This window comes from Periplaneta americana, chromosome 7, assembly GCF_040183065.1.
Source record: "Periplaneta americana isolate PAMFEO1 chromosome 7, P.americana_PAMFEO1_priV1, whole genome shotgun sequence".
NCBI lineage: Eukaryota > Metazoa > Arthropoda > Insecta > Blattodea > Blattidae > Periplaneta > Periplaneta americana.
Window position 1 is genome coordinate 143,490,692 of NC_091123.1, and position 22,833 is coordinate 143,513,524.

A 22,833-nucleotide genomic window follows, 5' to 3' on the forward strand; every position below is an offset into this window, starting at 1 on the left:
TTGCTGCGATACAAAACACATTTCAGTTGTAACCTGGCCATATCTCAGGCTTCACGTCATTCATGACGTAACGACAGTCTAAGCTCAACTAACCTAATATCCTCATGTTGTGGTATAAATTCCTATCTTTAGTCAAATCATTAGGATCGCTTCAAAGAGAACACAGCAGGTCTCCATAAAAAAATAGAAAAATTTTCATTTTTCTACCTTAAATCGAACCCTAATTTGCTGAACTTTGAGCCAGAAACGCTACCACTTAAGTCAAAATTCAAATTGTGTATATCCCTATTAAAACACAGAGATTCTTTACTGGTTTAGTAAGGAAATTTGATGAGAATATAATGTAAATATTGTTACTGTTATTTATCCATCTGTATGTGAGTAATGCCAACATTGTATTAACTTTTTATAGTTACACATGTATTGTGCACGCGTCTGTTTCGTGTCTATGTCAAAGCACGACTGTACAACATTATTTTTAAATATATTGCAACCATCCATCGATTATAACAAACTCTTTCATGTAGAGTAACATGTAGGGTAAAGGTTGATAATATTGTGATACTAATAATATTGTGATAGTTCTTTTTGAGAATTTTTTTACAATTTTACTGAGCGAGAGGAAGATCGGCTTTTTGCGTCAACGTATTAAGGGAATGTTCGTGGACAAGTAAAATTATAAAACAATTCTCAAAAAGTACTATAATAATATTATTACTATCACAATATTATCAATCTTTACCCTATACAGGGTGTTTAAAAAAGCATTCAATATTTTCAGAGGCGGTAGTATTTATCAAAACAAGAAAAGAAAGTCTATTAAACATGGACCCTGAAATTAATATCTTCTGATAGGCCTATATTAGTATTTGTTCATAAAACTATAGGAGATACTGAATCTGATTTTCATTTTTAAAAAAGCATTCAATATTCTGAGAGGTGGTAGTATTTATCAAAACAAGAAAAAACAATCTATTAAACATGGATCCTAAAATTAAATTTTGTACGAAACAAGAGCTTTGAAATTGATATTCCAAGAATATCACATCTAATTTTAGCTCTTTTCTTGTTTCTTACTGGGTGGAAATCTGCACACGCGTTTGAGCAAGCTCGTGTTCGAGGGGCGGTTCCTATAAATAACTATTTTATACTAAAGGACATTCAATAAAATTACAAAACCAATATAATTATAACAAAACAGGGACAATTACGAAGATAAAATTAGAGAATCAAGTCAAGAACAGAATATAAGTTGGAATGAATAAATAGTAGATTGAAATTAAGAAAAAGAAAAAAGGAAAAAGGGACTAAATAATTTGCTTGATATTTTTCTTAAATTTATTAAACACAAAATAATCTAGTCTAGATTTATTATCAAAATAGAGTTATAGCCTTTAACCTTGGTCCGTAACTCTGGCTATGATTTATTCCAGTGTTGTATAACATTTACGTTCATTAAAAGACATGTTCAATTTCTTCTGGTAGGATAAACATGTTTTTCTTCTTTATATTTCAGACGATTTTTATGGTAGTATTTTAATCATGTATATTCATATAGTAGTTGTTCAATTTGGAGAACATTAAAATCGGAATAAATCAAATTTGTTGGATAATCAATTATTGTCTTGTTTAAGCAAATTGTAATTATCCGCTTTTGAAGCAATATGAGTGGAGGAGTGTAAATTTTATTGCTCCTCTCCATCCGATTATACCATACTGGATGACAGATTGAACCAAATCTAAATAAACTAACCGCAGAATGCAAATCTGGCTTTCAGGTATAGCTCCCTATGAGGCAGAATTGAATAATTTAAAGGGAAAAATTGTCGATCCCAGGCCCCTTCGCTACACAGGATATTCTGCTTCACAGGGAACTATACCTGAAAGCCAGATTTACGTAATATATACGTCACTGTAGGTACGTTAACAGGAAACCACAAATCAAGTCACACAGAGTTTGTGGGCACTCAGAGTTGGGTTTCTGACGCCTTATCAGCCCACTTGAGTTGTGTGGATATAAAGGGAAAAGTTGGGACGGTGTCCGGTGTAGTTCCTGGGTAGCTCAGTCGGTAGAGCATTCGTGCGCTAAGCGAAGGGTCCCGGAATAGATAACCGGCCCTGGAACAATTTTTACCTTGAAATTATTTAACCGCAGAATTTTTGTAGGGATGTAAGAGCGAAGAATTACTAATTTATAAATTGTTTTACGAAGTCTGTTATATAAAGAAGAAACATGTCTATCCCATTTTAAATTATGGTCAATAATCATTTCTAAGTACTTCACTTGAGCTTGTTCCTTCATAATAGAACATTTCCAATCATAATTATTTGAACAAGCAGCATTATGAATTATTATATTTAATTTATCACAAGATTTTAATTATTGTAAACCACTTGCGTTTAAGGAAAATGGAAAGCATCAACACTAAACGCAGATATAAACTCATTGATTAAAGTGTCGGCGAGTTTACCAGTAGCATTCTGACAGATTGCATTACTTCACGTAAGGCAGTAGGCCTACTCCAGATGTTCCTTTGTCCACAAATCACTACTACAGTGCATCTGCTCCAAGGTTAGCAATATTCCCGAAACAATTAAGTTCATTGAAAAAAAGTGTATAAACTTGAGGAACTGTAAGTGTCGATTTTCAGTCGTTCTCAGATCGCTTCGTGGGCAGGTTATTTTATGGGCGGAGTCTTCTTGCTAGCCATAACTTTCAGAGTTGCTCCGAGCGTCTTGGACTTCTATTAAATGAGTACCGGTGTGCTACCAGAGAATAAGTGAATTATGTTAACCGTCCATCTTCCTCTTCTGTTGAGGTTACGAAACAACGAGCTCTCTATCTTATACTGTATTCAAAAGACGCTAGAACAGAGTGTAGGAGAGAGTTGGCAGTATCGGACATCGGGTAATATCGGACAGTGCGTTTCTTTCATCTACCATCAGATCGTAGTACCTGAATGACATGGTTACGTTTCTGTATGCGACATCACAGAAACGTAACCATGTCATTCAGGTATTATCATCTGGTGGTAGAGGAAAGAAACTCACTGTCCGATATTACCCGATGTCCGATACTACCCAACTCTCCCCTGTACAGGGAATTTTGTTCATATAATTATCATACAAAGCTTTTAATACACGAAAGAGACCTGCATCCATCCATACACATACATACATACATACATACATACATACATACATACATACATACATACATACATACATACATACATACATACATACATACATGCAGTCCACATCTGTTGAGTAACGGTTAGCGCGTCTAGCCGCGAAACCAGGTGGCCCGGGTTCGATTCCCGGTCGGGGCAAGTTACCTGGTTGACGTTTTTTCCGGGGTTTTCCCTCAACCCAATATGAGCAAATGCTGGGTAACTTTCTGTGTTGGACCCCGGACTCATTTCACCGGCATTATCACCTTCATCTCATTCAGACGCTAAATAACCTAAGCTGTTGATAAAGCGTCGTAAAATAACCTACTAAAATAAAATACATACATACATACATACATACATACATACAAGGGGCTCACACATACATTACATACATACTGCTGAGGTTTCCATACGTCACGTAAAATACGGGAAATTTTCGCTAATGTGCCCCTCACTTCCCCGTTGTGTCAAGGGCTGTTGTAACATAACCGTGTTACTCGGTGGTAACTTTGAACTATTTCACGAAAGCCATCTGAAACGTGTTTCAAATCTGTGCCAATTGCAAGCCTGGACTTGAACGGAAATAATATTCAACAATAAAGACAATTTTTCTCTGTTGTGAGCCATGTAGCACGCCATGCACTGAATCTACAGTATGTCTAAATATTCTGGTAAATAAATAAATACTTGGTTGCTAGGCAAACACGCGCAGTAACTGTTTGCTTTGGTGCATAGTGTATGACTGACTCGTGACAACTACAACCAGAACTATCGGAATGATCTCCAGAAAGTATACACACAGATGGCTTAACACTGCTGATACTTGGGGAGGGGGGAAACACAAACAAACACACAGAAACTGTTGCTCTTTTCATTGCATTTTTAATTGAAACGTGACACGAAATACTAATCATTTCATTAAATTGCCTTAATAGTATGTAATGGCCCCTGCTAGTTATCCAGAATTAAAACGTGACAAGATTATGTCAGAATAGTAGAAAGCAGAAGACATTGCTCCGTTTAAGCAATGATACGGTATGTCACTACTGCAATCATGATGCCTCCTCTCATATAGCAGCTCTAGAATATTTATTTTGTGCTCATTAGTCATTATTGTCCTTCGCTAATCTCAGCTGCGACGTTTGCAGTGATTATTAATGGATTTCAATCTACTCCATGTTATTTAATTAGGTTATTCTTCTCTTTCTCCTTGGTAAGGTGTGCCAGGAGATATAGCATTCATCCTGTAAACTAGACACTTTTTAAAACTTGCTAGATATTTTGTATTAAACGGTCCGTCTCCGGACTTCAAACGAACTACATTTTTAGAGTAAAAATATATAAGATATATGTCTCCCGGAAAACTAACCTCTAAATTCGAGAATATGAGTTAAAATAATGAATACAAAAGAAAAAAATCCCTCCCCAAATATCTTCTAGCAAAGTATTTCATGCAGACAAACTCATGATCAGAGTCTGGATTATCATATAAATGCATGTTTTTATACAGGGTGTTAAAAAAAGTATCCAATATTTTGGGAGGTGATAGTATGCATCAAAACAAGGAAAAAATATCTAATAAACATGGGTCCTACAACACATACTTTCTGAGACCTGAACACTTGTTCATATGAGGTGCTCAATGTGACGTCCATTCATGTCAATGCATTTTTCTCCCTTACAATACAGCAGACTACCAGATAATCATACCATAGTTGACACCTCTGGCATGCAATAATGATATGTCGCAAGGAATACTGAAAACAAAAGTTTGGTTGCGGATATGAACGGGGTTCAGCAGAGATGGTGTTATAAATTTTCGTAATCACCATGTTTGTGCTGATGAAAATTCCCAAGCAGGTGAAGAAAGAAGGCATCAGCGCCGATTCTCATCAACGTATGGGCAGGCGTTATTGGCGATAGATTAAGGGCCATACGTGCTACGACAGAGATTAACTGGGGTTCGTTATCAGGACTTTCTTATTAACGTATTGCCTACCTTGCTCGAGTATGTGACATGTCAGCAAAGACTACAGATGTGTTTCATGCATGATGGCACACCAGCACATTTTTTCCGCAATGAGCGTGAACACCTGACGCTGACACTTCAGGACCGCTGGATTGATTGGGGAGGCCCCACACCTCAGCCTTCTCGTTCCCCAAACCTAAATTCCCTAGACTTGGTTATCAAGAACAACCAGGTCAATTTTAAAGAGTGCGTGATCCCTTACGTCGAAGGGCAAAGGAACTGCCCTAAATGGACGTCACATTGAGCACTTCCTACGAACAAGTGTTCAGATCTCAGAAAGTATGTGTTGTAGTACCATGTTTATTCGTCGTTTTTTTCTTGTTTTGATGCATATTCTCACCTCCTAAAGTATTGGATACTTTTCTTTAACGCCCTATATAAGCTTGTTACACTTCTCAGACTTTGCAAATATTCGTTCTATGACCGTACTTTTTCCATGCATGTTTGCATGTTTTGGCCTTTTTGGGGAGAAATCCACATTTTGAATATTTTCGATTTAATAACAGATATTTAGACTTATATTATGTCCTTTTCCTGGATTTAGTGCATATATTATGTTAACTTGCATAATAGTGCATTTTATGAATGTTGCTTCGCACAATTTTGTATTTTCACGTTATTTGTATATTGAGAGAAAGAAAAAAAGAGAGAGAAAAGAATGGTACAGGTAATATGGTTTCGTGGCATCCTACCTGACAACTAGTCGTTGGACTTTCCACTAATTCTTCCCTTTGTTACACTGGAAATTCCAAAATCCAACTCTCGCTAGTTACGACCCGGGGGTTAAAATACTGAAATAAATTATGGCAGAAGGAGCATGCTTGCAAACTGCAATTTAGCACACTTTTGTGTCGAATTGTTAAGTGTTGCTATAGCTCCTGTTAGAATTATAAGAAGAGATTTTGCGCCAAAATGGATTGAGGGAAAGGAATTTCTAAACACGGACGGTGATACAGTCTATTGTGATTGTAGTAATAAAGACCTAAATACTTGTGTATTTTGGGGCACCCGATAGTATCGCGGATAAGACTAACACATATTTAAACTTTTGTATCGCATATTATGTCCTTTTTTCTGGATTTAGTGCATATATTATGTTAACTTGCATAATAGTGCCTTTTATGAATGTTGCTTCGTAGAATTTTGAATTTCCACGATATTTGTCTATTGAAAGAGAGAGAAAAAAAAAGTTACTGGTAATATGGTTTCGTGGTATCCTATCTAACAACTAATTTTTGGACTTTCCACTAATTCTTCCCTTTGTTACACTGGAATTTCCAACCCCCAACTCCCGCTAGTTACAAGCTGGGGATTAAAATACTGAAAGAAAGGATAGCAGAAGAGCATGGTTGCAAACTGCAATTTAGTACACTTTTGCATCGAATTGTAAAGTGTTGCTATAGCTCCTGTTAGAATTGCAAGAAGAGATCTTGTGTCAAAATAGATTGAGGGAAAGGAATTTCTAAAGACGGACGATGATGCAGTTTATTATGATTGTAGTAATAAAGAGGTAAGTACTTGCGTATTTTGGGGGGCGCGATAGACTCAGAAAAGAGACCAACAGACTGTAAACTTACACAAATATTTATTCAGCTTGAAAACGCCTTCTGAGGACACGTGAACATTTTTAGCTTTCTCTCCTGCGAATTTTTCTTCTTATCACTGTAATGTTATTCGTTCGAACACAATGTTCAACCAACTCCAATTGAACTCATATTAATTCGAACTTGGGCCTTTGGCGAAGAAATCCAACACTCTAGCCGTTCGGTTAATAACACGAAATGAATAACATACATGTCTATATTTCAAACTTAAATACATTTATGTACATACATAACTACAATATTATTTCTTACTCTCCATGCAAAAGTCTGATGCAAATTTATGTCAAGTGATAAGGTTATGTAATACGTTGAATTTATTACTTAACTCATAGATTAGACATCCAGCGATACACTTAACCTGGGATGGCTTGGTGCCAAGCAGGTGAGCAAGCCTGTAAATGCTGTATCATTAGCGAAGGTTAAAAATTCTTCACTTTCATACAAGCAAACCGGAATCAGTGGATGTATAAACACAAGACAGATTACGTCAAGTCACAGCTCAAGACATGGAAACTACAGTAGGCTCAACAGCATGAAACTGTTGGATGAGACAAGTCATCAGTATCAAACAAACCGCATTAAAGTCAAAACGTATTCTAACGTGAAAAAAGAGCTTAGGGATAACATTGATTTTGTTTAAAACAATTATCCCTAATCTGTTTCCTTCCTCACTAAAGATTCTTAGGATCCTCAAAACCTTGCAGGAATCTCTTCCTTGGTCTTTCACACTTGATGATGTAATTCATTAATGGTTTAAACGTGTGTTGAAATAGTAGAGAAAGTATTACAAATATGGCATACCATTTAGTTTTTTTTTTGTTTTGTTTTGAAACTTACATGTTTTGAATACTTAACGTAAAATATCGTCCTGTCTATTTCTGAATGTCCCTGTGAATGGTACACCGGACTTAAGAGTTCGTAAGATGTTATAAAATGATTGAAAAAATAATAATTTACTCAAAATCTAACGTATTTTCTTCATAAAAATGGATATACAAATATGGAATACTATTAACAAGTTACAAAATTAACAAATTTATAAATCAGAATGACCTCTACTCAGAAAAGCAAAGAAGCATTCAGCATCTTCATTAGAAGGTGTTTTCCCAACTGTAATACTGAATTTAAATGAATCGTCTCACGTCTTTCCTCGAACTTGTTTTATGGCTTCTTGCATTGCTTTTTCATTCCACTGTTTTCTAATTTTGTTGGAAGGTGTCAACACTAGTAACGAAACGGAAAACCAGGCTATAACGATGGAATACTAATAATAGACTACTATTATCTCATATTTGTGACACACTGATGTTGTAAGTCATAACTTCAAAAAATATAATTTCAAAACGAATATACATTGCCAAAAACGTAGATTTCTCTTTAAGAACTTGTCGCTAAAATGTTCACTTTCCTTGAAAACGCAATAATGATAAACATTCAAACAGTTTAGCTTCTAACTGCAAACTAACACAATCCCACGAAAGATAGTATCAGTGCGTAGTAATTTGGAAGGATTCCGCTAGAATACAACACATCTTAGGTCGTATATCACACTATTTCATATTGGTGCCCCTATTTCATATTTTGTAACACTTTCTCTACAGCCTTCTCAATTTTTGGTACTATGGTATACGAGGGAGAATCAGTAAGTTACAAATTGAAGTAGCGACCTACATTTTTCAATGAGGCACCTGAAGTTATCACCACTAGATTGCAGTGTTATCGTTATCGATATGCGCACAAGCGAAACAAAGAAGCAGTAGTTGTAAGATGGAGGCACCTCTGCACTGGTATACAATTGGCGATTCTATCCCAGCATTGATGCACGCTTTGTCTCGGACTGGTAATAATACACTCACGACTCATAACCTGTGACTCTCCAGGTTAGCACATCGTCCCCTTCACTCTGACTGGTCGGATCAAGTCGCCAACCTGTTGCACATTTGTCTCCGCGACAATCTCCACTGACTGACCGCTTCGGTGTTCGATATTCGTCCATCCTTTAGAGAACTTCTACAGCCATTTGTAGACAGTCTGACATGACAGGAAAAGCTCACCATATACGGGTAGCATTAGGGGAGAGTCGGGTAGTATCGGACATCGGGTAGTATCGGACAGTGCGTTTCTTTCATCTACCACCATATGGTAGTACCTGAATGACATGGTTACGTTTCTCTATGCGACATCACAGAATCGTAACCATGTCATCATCGTGTGGTAGATGAAAGAAACTCACTGTCCGATATTACCCGATGTCCGATACTACCCGACTCTCCCCTACTTTATGAATTTTCTTTGCTGCCAGACATTTTTCCCACAAAAAAGCACAAATAGAGTGCTGCTCGACAATGGTACACTCGTGCAGAGATATCGACATCTTGCATCTGCTGCTTTTTTGTTTCGCATATGCATACATCTATCACTTTGACACCTGGATAATACTGCCATCTAGCGGTGACAGTTCCATGCGTCTTACTAAAAATGAATATCGTTACTTAGATTTGTAATTTACTGACTTGCCTGTGTATGACTGTCATGGTGACAGACATGGTGTCATAGATCTAGAAACATTCCACGTTTCGTATCTACAGTATATAATCGTCTCGATCACTAGGTAAGTTAACAGTTCATGGTAGCGGATCCAACACGTACAGTACATTCTAATTTTCTTGTCTTTACTCATGACCATGATGAACCAATACGTAACTGTGACACCAACTTTCGGAACCAAGTATTGTTCCCATTTTAAAGGTTCATCTAGTGATTTGGATCTATGATTTCCCTTCTCAAATACATTTGTTTATATTATGTATTTATTTATTTACTTACTCAGTTATTTATTTATTTATTTATTTATTTATTTATTTATTTATTTATTTATTTATTTATTTATTTATTTATTTATTTATTTATTTATTTATTTATTTATTTCTGATGCTCGTCCGCCATTCAGCCCTGATAAAGCGCAGTCTGTTGAGCCCGTCTACACATTCGACTTCTTTCTTGTTTCATCTCAGACATTTTCAGTCTCAATCGAGACAATCGCCCGCATACATCTGTCCGCAAAGCAGGGAATGTGGTGAGGAATACACAATGAGTTATCTTTCAACCGCAATAAAAAAAATCAACGCAATAATGTCATTTGTAATATCTATACAGTTCTCGGGAATTCTTGGCAGCATAACAAAACTGCAGTATAGTCTGTAGTCGGCATCTTAAACACACCTGCTATACTCTGTTGGTCGCACAATATTTATAGACTGTTTATTTACTATGCATTTTACTGGGCAAATAATACTGCACCTGTCTATTTCAGTAATGTATAATATTAATCGCTGCTTTCATATTCATAAACGTCTTTTTTAATGTTAATCTATTCAGCAGGGATGAAAATAATACGTTTAAAGGAAAGCATGCAGTACGACACAAAATGTCTTTACAGAACTAATTTTTACAACGGGTTGTATCTTTCAAATATTCTTGGTTGTGATGTAACACAAATAGGTTGAAAAATATATGCGGTAGTATAAATGGAACATTAGCAAAAACAGCAGCAGACGAGGATGTCAACAAGCGATTGAAGAAGAAACAAGAGACTTGCACTAAAATAATGATGACGGCATCAGGTAGACAGGGGAGAACAGAAGGACGGCATACAGGAGCTGAGAACAGCAAAGAGAGTTCAGTGTATTTGGTTCAGTGAATCCAGCTGGAAGAACAAATATGAATCAGCAATTACAGAAGGGACCGAGAGATGAAGAAAATATAAGATAAGAAGACAAGATTCTGCAAGAACTGGAAGGGATTAAGTACATTAGCGATACAGGACAGAAAAGTTATAACTTAAGAGGTTGGTGCATGAGTGACAAAACATAGGAAAGTGATAAAGTGAAAATAGTATGCATGAGTGACAAACTTAGGAAAGTGATACATTGAAAATAGTTTGCATGAGTGACAAACTTAGGAAAGTGATACATTGAAAATAGTATGCATGAGTGACAAACTTAGGAAAGTGATACATTGAAAATAGTATGCATGAGTGACAAACTTAGGAAAGTGTTACATTGAAAATAGTATGCATGAGTGACAAACTTAGGAAAGTGATACATTGAAAATAGTATGCATGAGTGACAAACTTAGGAAAGTGATACATTGAAAATAGTATGCATGAGTGACAAACTTAGGAAAGTGATACATTGAAAATAGTATGCATGAGTGACAAACTTAGGAGAGTGATACATTGAAAATAGTATGCATGAGTGACAAACTTAGGAAAGTGATACATTGAAAATAGTATGCATGAGTGACAAACTTAGGAAAGTGATACATTGAAAATAGTTTGCATGAGTGACAAACTTAGGAAAGTGATAAAGTGAAAATTGTATGCATGAGTGACAAACTTAGGAAAGTGATAAAGTGAAAATGGTGATAGTGACAGAAAAGACGGTAAGGCAAGAGAATAATGGTGAAAAAGGATAAGATACAAGTAATAACCAAGGAATGATAATAAGTAGACTTCGTGGAATTGCCACGAGAATCGTAAGGTTTACTACGCACGCAGTGTAGACTGTATAAGAAAGGGGCGTGCAACGGATTGAGTATGCCTCTGATGTAAACACTGAGCAGTATACTGCGGTTACAATAAAACCTGTATCCTGCATTCAAGAAATATAATGATCATTGAAGTAAGAAATGTCTAAGCATGTAAATACACAATTATTTTATAGTGAGATATATTAACTCTTAAAATTTAATGTAATATACTCACATCATCCTTGATATGTGCATTGCATTGAAGAGTTATGTACATTTTGAGCGACTGCAAAGTAACCTCCTCAAACAGTTTTTACATTGGAAAATGTACGTTCAACATCACACGATGTAGTAGGTGCATATTTGAAGAACGGAAAGTCATTACTTTTTAGTACATCAACTTCAGACGTCTTGTCGTGACCTGATAGCACATCATTTATAATATGAAGTTGTGATTAGGCAGAATTCTTAGCAATAATGTTTCCCAACTTACATTTCACTTTTTCTGAAATTAGTGAATTGTTATTTTGGATAACGGTTTGTGATATTTATACACATATTTAGGGCTTCTGAGAGTTTTAGTTTAGACGATTCTAACAGGATAATGCTTTTGGACAGATTTTAAAATTAAAATCAATGAATAGAATGTCTTCCAATAGCTGTTCAGAAAGCAATAATTTTACAGCTGCAACAGCGGAACTATCTGTGCTATCCAATGCATAAATTGCCTCCATTATTTTGCCGTAATATTCTGCATAATAATTAACAGCATCCAACCACGTTTTCCAAAGGGTCAAGACTGGCTGTGGGGGTAAGGGTATTCCAAGGGCAATTGTTTGGAACAACAACACTCTCATTCTAGTATGTTTGATTGAATTCTTCTCAGCACTGAACAAATGTTAAGCTTTGACTATTCCAACCACAGTAATGCAAAAACAAGTGCTTACATAGGTATACATTAGCTGTAGCTGCTCTATCTATTTGGACCGGTCACAACTCTTAACATGAACTGCTTATACTACGAGACCGGGCGGCCGCTCGCCTCCTCTATACTACCGTACGTCGACAACCTGATTGCATGCTGCGTGTGGCAATTCAACGAAGTCTAATAATAAGTAAGTAGTGATACAAATATAATAAAGAAAGTGGGAATGGAAATGTAGTGAAACTGTAGAAACTACTTCGTCTGAAAATATACAGAGTAGATTAATGGGAATAAGTGGTCAGTGAACGTTAGTGATTCAAGTGAATAAATAAGTTAACAACTATGGAAGAGTTCAACTAATGTAAACAATGTTGGGAATAATTAATAAGGAATTGAGAGAAGTGGTTGTTTAGTTAAATGAGAATAGTAAGAATAAGATAGATAACTCGGAAAGAGAGGGGTAAGTAGAAAGTAAGGGAGAGAAACAGAGATGAGAGACGTGATAGAAAAGTGATCAGGGTCATTTATATGTAATAGCCGGATGTTCAAAAAATCGTAAACAGAATATGTATCCAAGGGAGTGATGGCACTGCATGCAGAAATGTGAAGGGCCATTACGATCGATGTAAGCTGATGGAATAAATATCATATCATATCAAATGGAACATTAATCACAGAGTGGATTGGAATAAACTATGGGAATCCTAAAGAAAATTGGCGTGGATTGGAAAGAGAGAAAGCTATTCAGTAACCTTCATATGAAACAACGAGTCAAAGTCAGGACAGGAGGAGAAATGTCAGAAAGAAGCGAGGAGTACGTAAGAGAGCTAATCGAAAAGTACATAACTAGACATGTACCGGTATATAGCATTCGAGTCGCGTCAACAATACCACCATTGTTAGCGTTCGTCTTTCATTATATCATGTCCGAAAAATTATAGGCCTAATCATTTACTGAATACAGGTTTGTGTAGTTGAATTTTTATACTAATGCGCCGAGCAGATTGTCCAAAATGGAAAACATTGAGCATTGTGCCGTCATTAAATATTTCGTAGAAAAAATGGCGTGAGTCCGCCAGAAATTAAAGAAGACACAGATACGGCATTGGGGGAATGAGCTACTGCGAAAATATGGACAGCTCTAAAATATAGCCGAGACAGCGGGGAAGACGATCCCCGCGGTGAACAGCCAGTTGCCAGTGAGGAAATCGACAAAATCCACAAAGTAGTGTTGAAAGATCGTCGGTTAAAGTACGCGAAATTAGCGAGGTAATGCGCAGCTCTACTGAACGGGTAAGTGGGTGGATGCCGCGTTTATTATCGAAACGAAAAATAATGTAAGATATCAAATTTCGAAAGAATGTCTGCCTGGATTATTGAGGTTTTTGAGGATAGATGAAACCTGGATCCGTCACTACGTACCAGAGACAAGAGAGCAGTCTAAAAAATGGAAGCACGGTGACTCTCCAACTCCAAACAAAACAAAGGCTGTTGAATAGGCTGCAAAAGTAATTGTATCAGTGTTATGGGATTCCAATGGAATAAACATGATCGATTATCTAGCAAAGGGCAAAGCAATAAACGGAGACTGCTATTCAAATCCCCGGCTACAACTGAAAGAGAAAATTCGTGAGAAAAGGCCAGCTATCATCAAGAAATAAGTGTTGTTTCATTCTTGTAATGTGTCTGCTCACACATCCGCAATAGTGGTTGCTATACTACGCGAACTAGGGTTCGAATTATTGCCGCATACCCCCTATTCATCGGATATGGCACCCTCTGACTTTTTTCTTCTTCCCAAAGCTCAAAACTTACTTGAATGGAAAGAAATTTTTCATCGGATGAAGAGGTGATCACAGCAGTAGTTTTCCTTTGTAGATTTCGAAGAATCTGTTTACAAGGAGGTCATAAAAGCACTGCAATACCGTTGGGCCAAGTGTATTAATATCAGAGAAAATTATGTCGAAAAAATAAAACTGTTTCAAAATATTACAGTTTAATAAAATTGCTATGCTAGGCCATGAAATTTTCAAACAGTCCTCGTATAGACAATTGGCTCCCACGCATTTCTGGAAAAGATACGGTCGACAAAAGCACAGCCAAAGTACAAAATAGCTATTATACAATGATATGCAAACAATATTAAAAATTGGAGATAATCAGTCCTGTAGCAAAGTTCAGATATAGACACTTCATCATTTCTCTTGACGCTTGCTATCGGAAGCAAATCTCTGTTGTGTTCTGCATTAACATTTTACAGATTCCGACTCATTCGTAAGAAAAAATGAAATACAGGACTGACATATACAGAGATCAAAATAAACCGAATTCAACAGTATTTGTTTGAACGTCTCGCTGATGTTTGCAATATCAACATGTGTTGTTTTGAAAATCAATCAATTTCAGTAAACATAAAAAGAAGGTTTATAACCAATTTTTTTGTGCTTTATATTAATCAATACTGTTGTCCGTCGCGCAGTTCACAATAACATACAGCACTTCAATAAACATAAAAACGTGAAGTTACACACAATTTAGATGAAATGTTAATATTTTTCGATATGATAGCGTACAATGTAACATGTTTTAACAAATACGAAGATATAAGAACAGATTGGATATGCAATGATTCAGATGAAGTTAACATCAGTACCTACCGAGAAATACAAATCCATACACTACTATAATGGCAGTATGTTCAATACAGCATGCCTGAATTCAGATTTAGATGAACAAGCAATGAATGTAATACTAATACAATATGATTCCTAGAACCAAAACAGAGGTGCAAAGAATTTTTAGTACATTATGCCCACAATTTCAAATTCTACGAATAAGTAATATAATACTTAACGCAGTTTAGTTCCACGAAGTGTATCAATACATCCAGAATTCCAAATTCTTCGAAAAGAGTGGCGTATTACTAAACATATTTTAGTTTGAGAAGCACACAGTTCGGTATGATATAGGTCCCAAAATTTTCAAATTTGATGAACAAATAGCTTAGCACAGTTCGTAACATAATAAAGTTACCAGCAAAATAATCGAGATATATCTACAGTATGTTCGGTAAAATATCCTTAATTTTTTTTAAATTGATGAACATCCAATGTAGTACGTAACACATTATAGTTACCATAAGTAAAATCGAGATATAACATACTCGTATAATGTGTACGGCAGGGCCGGGCATGAGAGCGGCTCAATCTAGCCGGCCAGAGCTGCTCTCGCTCCGAAAGGCACTTCAATTCCAAGCCAGAGCAGAACGCTCACGCAGTGGCGGACTCGCATTACAGCTACCTTCCCTGCATTAATGTAACAAGAGGATATTACATCAATCCATTGTACATTACAGAATTTATAACACTCTTATTAATTTAATGGAATAAACTTCGCTCTATGCACACACACAAATCATTAGGCTTATTTACATAACCAATACGTACATACTGCAACCTCCTCACCACGGTTCTACGAGACAGGCATATGGCTTCCACTTCCCCTACTTGCTCTGGACAGAGTTCATCTGCCAATATAATTAAACATCGCTTGATTAACTCACCTTCATTGAATCTTTTCAATTCCTTTGCAATTTTGTGGCAAATTTTGTAGCTAATTCTCATAGTCGGTTCACTAAGTGCATTATTGTCATCCTGTTAATATATAATATAATATATAATATAATATAATATAATATAATATAATATAATATAATGCGATGCGATGCGATATATGATAGGATATGATATATGATATGATATGATATGATATGATATGATATGATATGATATGATATGATATGATATGATATGATATGATATGATATGATATATGATATGATATGATATGATATGATATGATATGATATGATATGATATGATATGATATGATATGATATGATATGATATGATATATGATATTATATGATTTATATTGCATTATAAGTTATTATAGTACATTTAGTAATATATTATTTTAAATTATACAAATATTATGATATATCATAGTATAGTATATTACAGTTCATGATATATAATATGATATATTATATATTACTAAATGTATAATAACTTATAATGCAATGTAAATATCAAATAGATACTCTAATATAATGTACTTGAGAAACTTTTTCTTTAAGTTGTATTAATTTATGGCGTTCATTACTAACATATTTGTCATATTCAGTAGCATGTTGTAAAGAATAATGTCGTTGTACATTGAACGTCTTAATCAGTTGGAGTGTTTTATGACAAATTAAACACTTTGCTAATCCACTGTTCTCTACCAAAAAGAACTCCTCCTCCCATTATATATTAAAAGCATTGGGAGTAGCGGGATGCTTTAATGTATGAGCAGAAGCTCCGTCTTCAAAGTTCGCTATCTGTAGAGTCACCACTACACCGACACTGAATGACGTAGGCCTACAGTATGCGTACGTCACACCGCTCGCGAGACCCGCTCTTTAAAGCACACAGCGCTCATTTCTCAGAATCATGTAATGTGCCCAGCCCTGGTGTACGGCATGAAAAACCTAAACTTACAAATTCTAAGAACAATCAATGTTAGTATGCCTACGCAACATAATCCCTCCGCCGACGATAAAAAAAAATAGGCTTATCACTCCGCCAACAATAAAAGTACTCATTTCGCTCGCAATAAAAAATTAACACTCCGCTGACGATAAAAAAGAACCTAATCACTCCGCCGACGATAAAAAGTACATAATCACTCCGCCGACGATAAAAAGTACATAATCACTTCGCCGATCTAATCACTCCGCCGACGATAAAAAGTACTAAATCACTTCGCCGATCTAATCACTCCGCCGACGATAAAAGTACATAATCACTTCGCCGATCTAATCACTCCGCCGACGATAAGAAGTACTTAATCACTTCGCCGATCTAATCACTCCGCCGACGATAAAAAGTACTTAATCACTTCGCCGATCTAATCACTCCGCCGACGATAAAAGTACTTAATCACTTCGCCGATCTAATCACTCCGCCGACGACAAAAAGTACTTAATCACTTCGCCGATCTAATCACTCCGCCGACGATAAAAAGTACTTAATCACTCCGCCGACGATAAAAAGTACATAATCACTTCGCCGATCTAATCACTCCGCCGACGATAAAAAGTACTAAATCACTTCGCCGATCTAATCACTCCGCCGACGATAAAAGTACATAATCACTTCGCCGATCTAATCACTCCGCCGATGATAAGAAGTACTTAATCACTTCGCCGATCTAATCACTCCGCCGACGATAAAAAGTACTTAATCACTTCGCCGATCTAATCACTCCGCCGACGATAAAAGTACTTAATCACTTCGCCGATCTAATCACTCCGCCGACGACAAAAAGTACTTGATCACTTCGCCGATCTAATCACTCCGCCGACGATAAAAGTACTTAATCACTTCGCCGATCTAATCACTCCGCCGACGACAAAAAGTACTTAATCACTTCGCCGATCTAATCACTCTGCCGACGATAAAAAGTACTTAATCACTTCGCCGATCTAATCACTCCGCCGACGATAAAAAGTACTTAATCACTTCGCCGATCTAATCACTCCGCCGACGATAAAAAGTACTTAATCACTTCGCCGATCTAATCACTCCGCCGACGATAAAAAGTACTTAATCACTTCGCCGGTCTAATCACTCCGCTGACGGAAAAAAGTACTTAATCACTTCGCCGATCTAATCACTCTGCCGACGATAAAAAGTACTTAATCACTTCGCCGATCTAATCACTCCGCCGACGACAAAAAGTACTTAATCACTTCGCCGATCTAATCACTCCGCCGATGATAAAAAGTACTTAATCACTCCGCCGACAATAAAAAGTACATAATCACTTCGCCGACGATAAAAAGTACATAATCACTTCGCCGATCTAATCACTCCGCCGACGACAAAAAGTACTTAATCACTTCGCCGATGATAAAAAGTACTTAATCACTCCGCCGACGATAAAAAGTACATAATCACTTCGCCGATGATAAAAAGTACTTAATCACTCCGCCGACGATAAAAAGTACTTAATCACTCCGCCGACGATAAAAAGTACATAATCACTCCGCCGACGATAAAAAGTACTTAATCACTTCGCCGATGATAAAAAGTACATAATCACTCCGCCGACGATAAAAAGTACATAATCACTTCGCCGACGATAAAAAGTACTTAATCACTTCGCCGATGATAAAAAGTACTTAATCACTCCGCCGACGACAAAAAGTACTTAATCACTTCGCCGATGATAAAAAGTACTTAATCACTCCGCCGACGATAAAAAGTACATAATCACTTCGCCGACGATAAAAAGTACATAATCACTCCGCCGACTATAAAAAGTACATAATCACTTCGCCGATCTAATCACTCCGCCGACGATAAAAAGTACTTAATCACTTCGCCGATCTAATCACTCCGCCGTCGATAAAAAGTACTTAATCGCTTCGCCGATCTAATCACTCCGCCGACGACAAAAAGTACTTAATCACTTTGCCGATCTAATCACTCCGCCGACGACAAAAAGTACTTAATCACGTCGCCGATCTAATCACTCCGCCGACGATAAAAAGTACATAATCACTTCGCAGACATAAAAAGTACCTAATCACTACGCCGATGATAAAACATATGTAACTGGTTTCAAATCACCATGGCGTTACTTGTTTAGTGATTATTAAAGAATGTACATTAATATTTCATTAACATTCTTAATTTCTGACGTTTGTCAAATGAAAATAAAAATTGAAGATGGGCTTTCGATCCATCAATGAGTTGACTACTGCCACCCAAATCAGTGAGGAATAGGCCCACTACGCAGTTGGTAGCAATAAAAATGTTAGATGGAATTTAAGTGCGTTATTCTAAGCTTACACACGAATTTCATAAATATTTTCAGTAAAGTGATAGATAATGTTGATGTTAAGTTGTTCTAAATTATCTAAAATACGAGTTTTTATAAAATATGCGATCTGAATAATATACTTTGACGAAATGAATTAGTGGCTATTGTTTGCAGAACTAAGAAAAATGTGTAATTTCTACTAAGAAAACCGTGTTAAAAACTCAAAGTAAAATGAGTTGACTGTAATACCCTATCTGTAGAATTTAGGCACCTTATTCCTACACAACAGCCGTTCCTAAATTTTCCTTGTAAAATTTCAATCAAAGGTTAATACAGGCTATTTCAAAAGTGATAGTAAAATTTACAGAGAAAAAGTAAAAACGAAGAGAAACAAAAAGAGTTCCAGTAAACATGAGTCCGCAAATTAACCGTTTACGAGATAACGCCATTTTGTGCTGGTTGGGGCCCGTTGAATTCTAAGTACTAATTCCAACAAAAGCAGTGACAATTTAATTTAATTTATCGATCACGAGACAGGAAAATTCATAATTTTGGCTCCAAAACCACGAAAATGTGACTAAACATACACAAGTCCACCGCTGTGGTCTCGTGGTAGCGTCTACGCCCCCGAACCCAGCGGGCCGGGGTTCGATTCCCCGTTTGGAATGAGTTGCCTGAATGAAGTTTTTTCGGGGCTTTTCCCTCACTCCTATGGATGAATATCAGGTAACTTTGTCAGGCGTATGGAACCCTACTCATTCTCGCCGTTTCTTTCCTCCCTCATAATTCCGGTTGCCTTCCTTGGTTTTCAGATCGCGCCTGCGGCGGCCCTCCAAGGCTACTGACACTCTCGGGTGGCCTCCATGGCTGTCACGCGTAGTAGTTGGTGACTCAGCAGGGGAACCCACTCCCCTCCCGACGGGAGAGGGGGTCTACACCTCAGATCGTTGAGGAGACGCGAGGGGTGGTTTACACCTCAGACCGTTTGGGAGGGGGAATGTGGGGGCTGTTTTGGGTGGAATGGTACACAGACTTGGATGGATGGCGTGACTGGTCGTCAGAGTGTTAGCGGTTAGATCGGTTCGGCGTAGATGCGGTGTCGGTGGGCTTGCAACTCCTCCCAGGGGCGCACAATAGACCTCAGGTCGAGGTGCACAGGGATATTCCCCTCCCGGCCACACGAAGAGAGAGAGAGAGAGAGACATACACAAAACATATATATATTTTTTTTAACAACAATAAAGTTTGTGGATAAACAAGGTACAATACAGTATTAAGATGTTAACTGAAGAATTTTACAGCAGGTGTTCAAAATGTTACCCACTTAAATGCATCTGTCTAGTCTTCTCCGCAAAGACGCAAGAATGTGCTCGAGCAATCCTGGATAATTCTTCATTTCTGGAAGGCATCTACAATCTGATGCTGCAGTTCTTCACGTGTGATAATGTCTGTTGTGTAAACTAAGCTTTTTGCGTAACCCCATACACAAATTCCAAAGGATTTAAATCCGGTGATCTAGGTACAGATCCTCCTCTATCTATCCACCGTTCACCATACCGTCTGTTTAGATATGGTCTCACTCTTACTTAGAAGGAAATGGGATGGAGAGAGCGCGGTATAGCATGAATGTTGCCGCTTTACCGTATCCAGGCGCTCGGTTCACTGGCGGCTTCAACCAGCAAAAAAATGGCATTATCTCTTACACAGTTATTTGCGGATCCATGTTTACTGAAACTTTTTTGCTCTTTTTCGTTTTTACTTCACATCTCTAAATTTTTTACCATTACTTTTGCATAAATAGCATATATTGCCTCTATCATAAATGTCTTTGTACCTTTCAATTAAATTACCGTTAATGTTTTCTTATCGGGCATTAAATTAAAATCCATTTTGTTTTCTATTTGTATTCTATATTTCCTGTAATGTCGCGTAATGTTGCTCATTTTCACAGCTGTAACCTTATCAAAGATCGAGCATTTATTTCCATTATACGTGTTTTTTTTTTTTGCGTTGGTCGATTCGTAGTGTGACTGACCGATATGGATATGTCTTCGTATAATATGTTTCTGATTAAAATTTAAGCTTAAACTTTCAAGGTCCGCATACTTCTGGCTGGTGTTGACGAAATGCATATGGACTATTCCATATCAAATCAATCAGTAAAAAAACCTCGCATTTTTTTAATACTCTAATTTTTTCCCTATTTATACAAAGTGCTGAGGAGAGTGCATTTTCAAAAATATACTATCGAAAGTCAAACGGTTTTCGTACTATTGAGCGACAAATTTAGCGTATTTTATAAAAACAAGCCTCTTTCAGCGCTCAGAACTCTGGAACCGTTTATTGCAGAACATTGAACGGGAGCTCATTTTGAAGCTGACATTTGGTAGGTTATGTTAAGAAGTAATCCTTATTTTTATTGTATACAGGGAGACAGATAATCTGATTTTACTTACTTTTAGGCTTTTTGCCCATTTGTAAAAATGTAAAAAAATATTGAGAAAAAACCTTGCATTATTAAGAGGGATTCGGCATTGTTTTCTTAGTGGCTCGGCAATAAGTTTCGAGGGTATTAAATAAATTATTTTCACACGCCTAGACTTGAACGACGCAGTACCGCATGCACTGGCCGAGAGATGTAGATAAGCCAGCGTTGGGCGTCATTTTACTCCTGTGTTTATGAAAACTTGTGATAAAGCTAGCCCAGCTATGCGCTACTAGACGAAACATCGCGTGTTTTGTCTCCTGGCCTTGGTTGTCTCAGCTAGCTCCTGCCTCACAGTCAGCTGGTTACTTCACGCGCGTACTATTTATTTTCTTTATTTGATATTTTCAATACTTTCTTATCAACGGTGCACTTTGTACTTTCAATGCGGAATCTAAGCATATATTTTGAAAATATTTTTTCGTGGGCAAAGGCGTCTTAATGAAGAAAAATCTAAATTTCTCCATTTCCATAAAAAGTAAGAAAAACTGTTTACATTTCAATATAAACTTTAGTTTCTCAGCATCAAAATAAACCATGATTTTGATCATTGGGTGAAAGGGTTTCGGAGCCACTACAGTTTAAAGTTGCTAATTTTATGAAAATACGATAAATTAAAATATTTTTAATTTAAACACTATGAAGTTCTGATGCCTCAAACTTTGCACAAAGCATTGTATCACAATTGTCAACGACGGACAGAAAAAGTTTCAATGTATTTAAAAATTGCAAGGTCAATTTTCTCTATATTTCGGTCGATTTGAGATGGAATAGCCCATATTCTGATTCTTATAAGTCGTAAGAAAAATAATAGCCATTCATTTGAAGATTGTCATTCAAAATTTGAGGAACGTTGACAAAGCCGGTCAATGGACGTTCACAGGACTGAAGACTATCTCTACGCAAAATCATCAGTTCATCACTCACCCATGACGCCGAGCTGCTGCGGGGTGAGCTGCTGGGTCCCAATCTCCCCTGCACCCATCAAACCAAGCGAGGGAAGCCCTCCCGCTCCAGATACTGTTGACAGGCGATCGCTGGACAGTACCGACCCCTGTCTGTGAAGACTCCGCATCCCCGGACTTGCACTTCGACGGCTGCTCCCTGCTTGGCTGAGCACATCTGCAACAGGGACAAAATAAACTCAAGGAACATCATTCAACGCACCCTCAAGGGGAAGACATATCAGAAAATGCACTCACGACAAGGAAATC

At 37.1% G+C, this 22,833-nt stretch overlaps 1 protein-coding gene across 2 annotated transcripts in view; it reads right to left on the reverse strand.

Moving 5' to 3' along the window:
• Window positions 1-22,833, reverse strand: part of Miga (mitoguardin) — a 714,963-nt gene that overhangs the window by 606,132 nt on the left and 85,998 nt on the right. The window contains exon 3 of one of the 2 annotated variants that reach the window (XM_069831414.1): window positions 22,547-22,741. In XM_069831414.1, the coding sequence (XP_069687515.1) occupies window positions 22,547-22,741 (195 nt within the window). Of the gene's footprint in view, window positions 1-22,546; window positions 22,742-22,833 lie in introns of those variants that run through there. The other variant, XM_069831415.1, reaches the window with a different exon arrangement.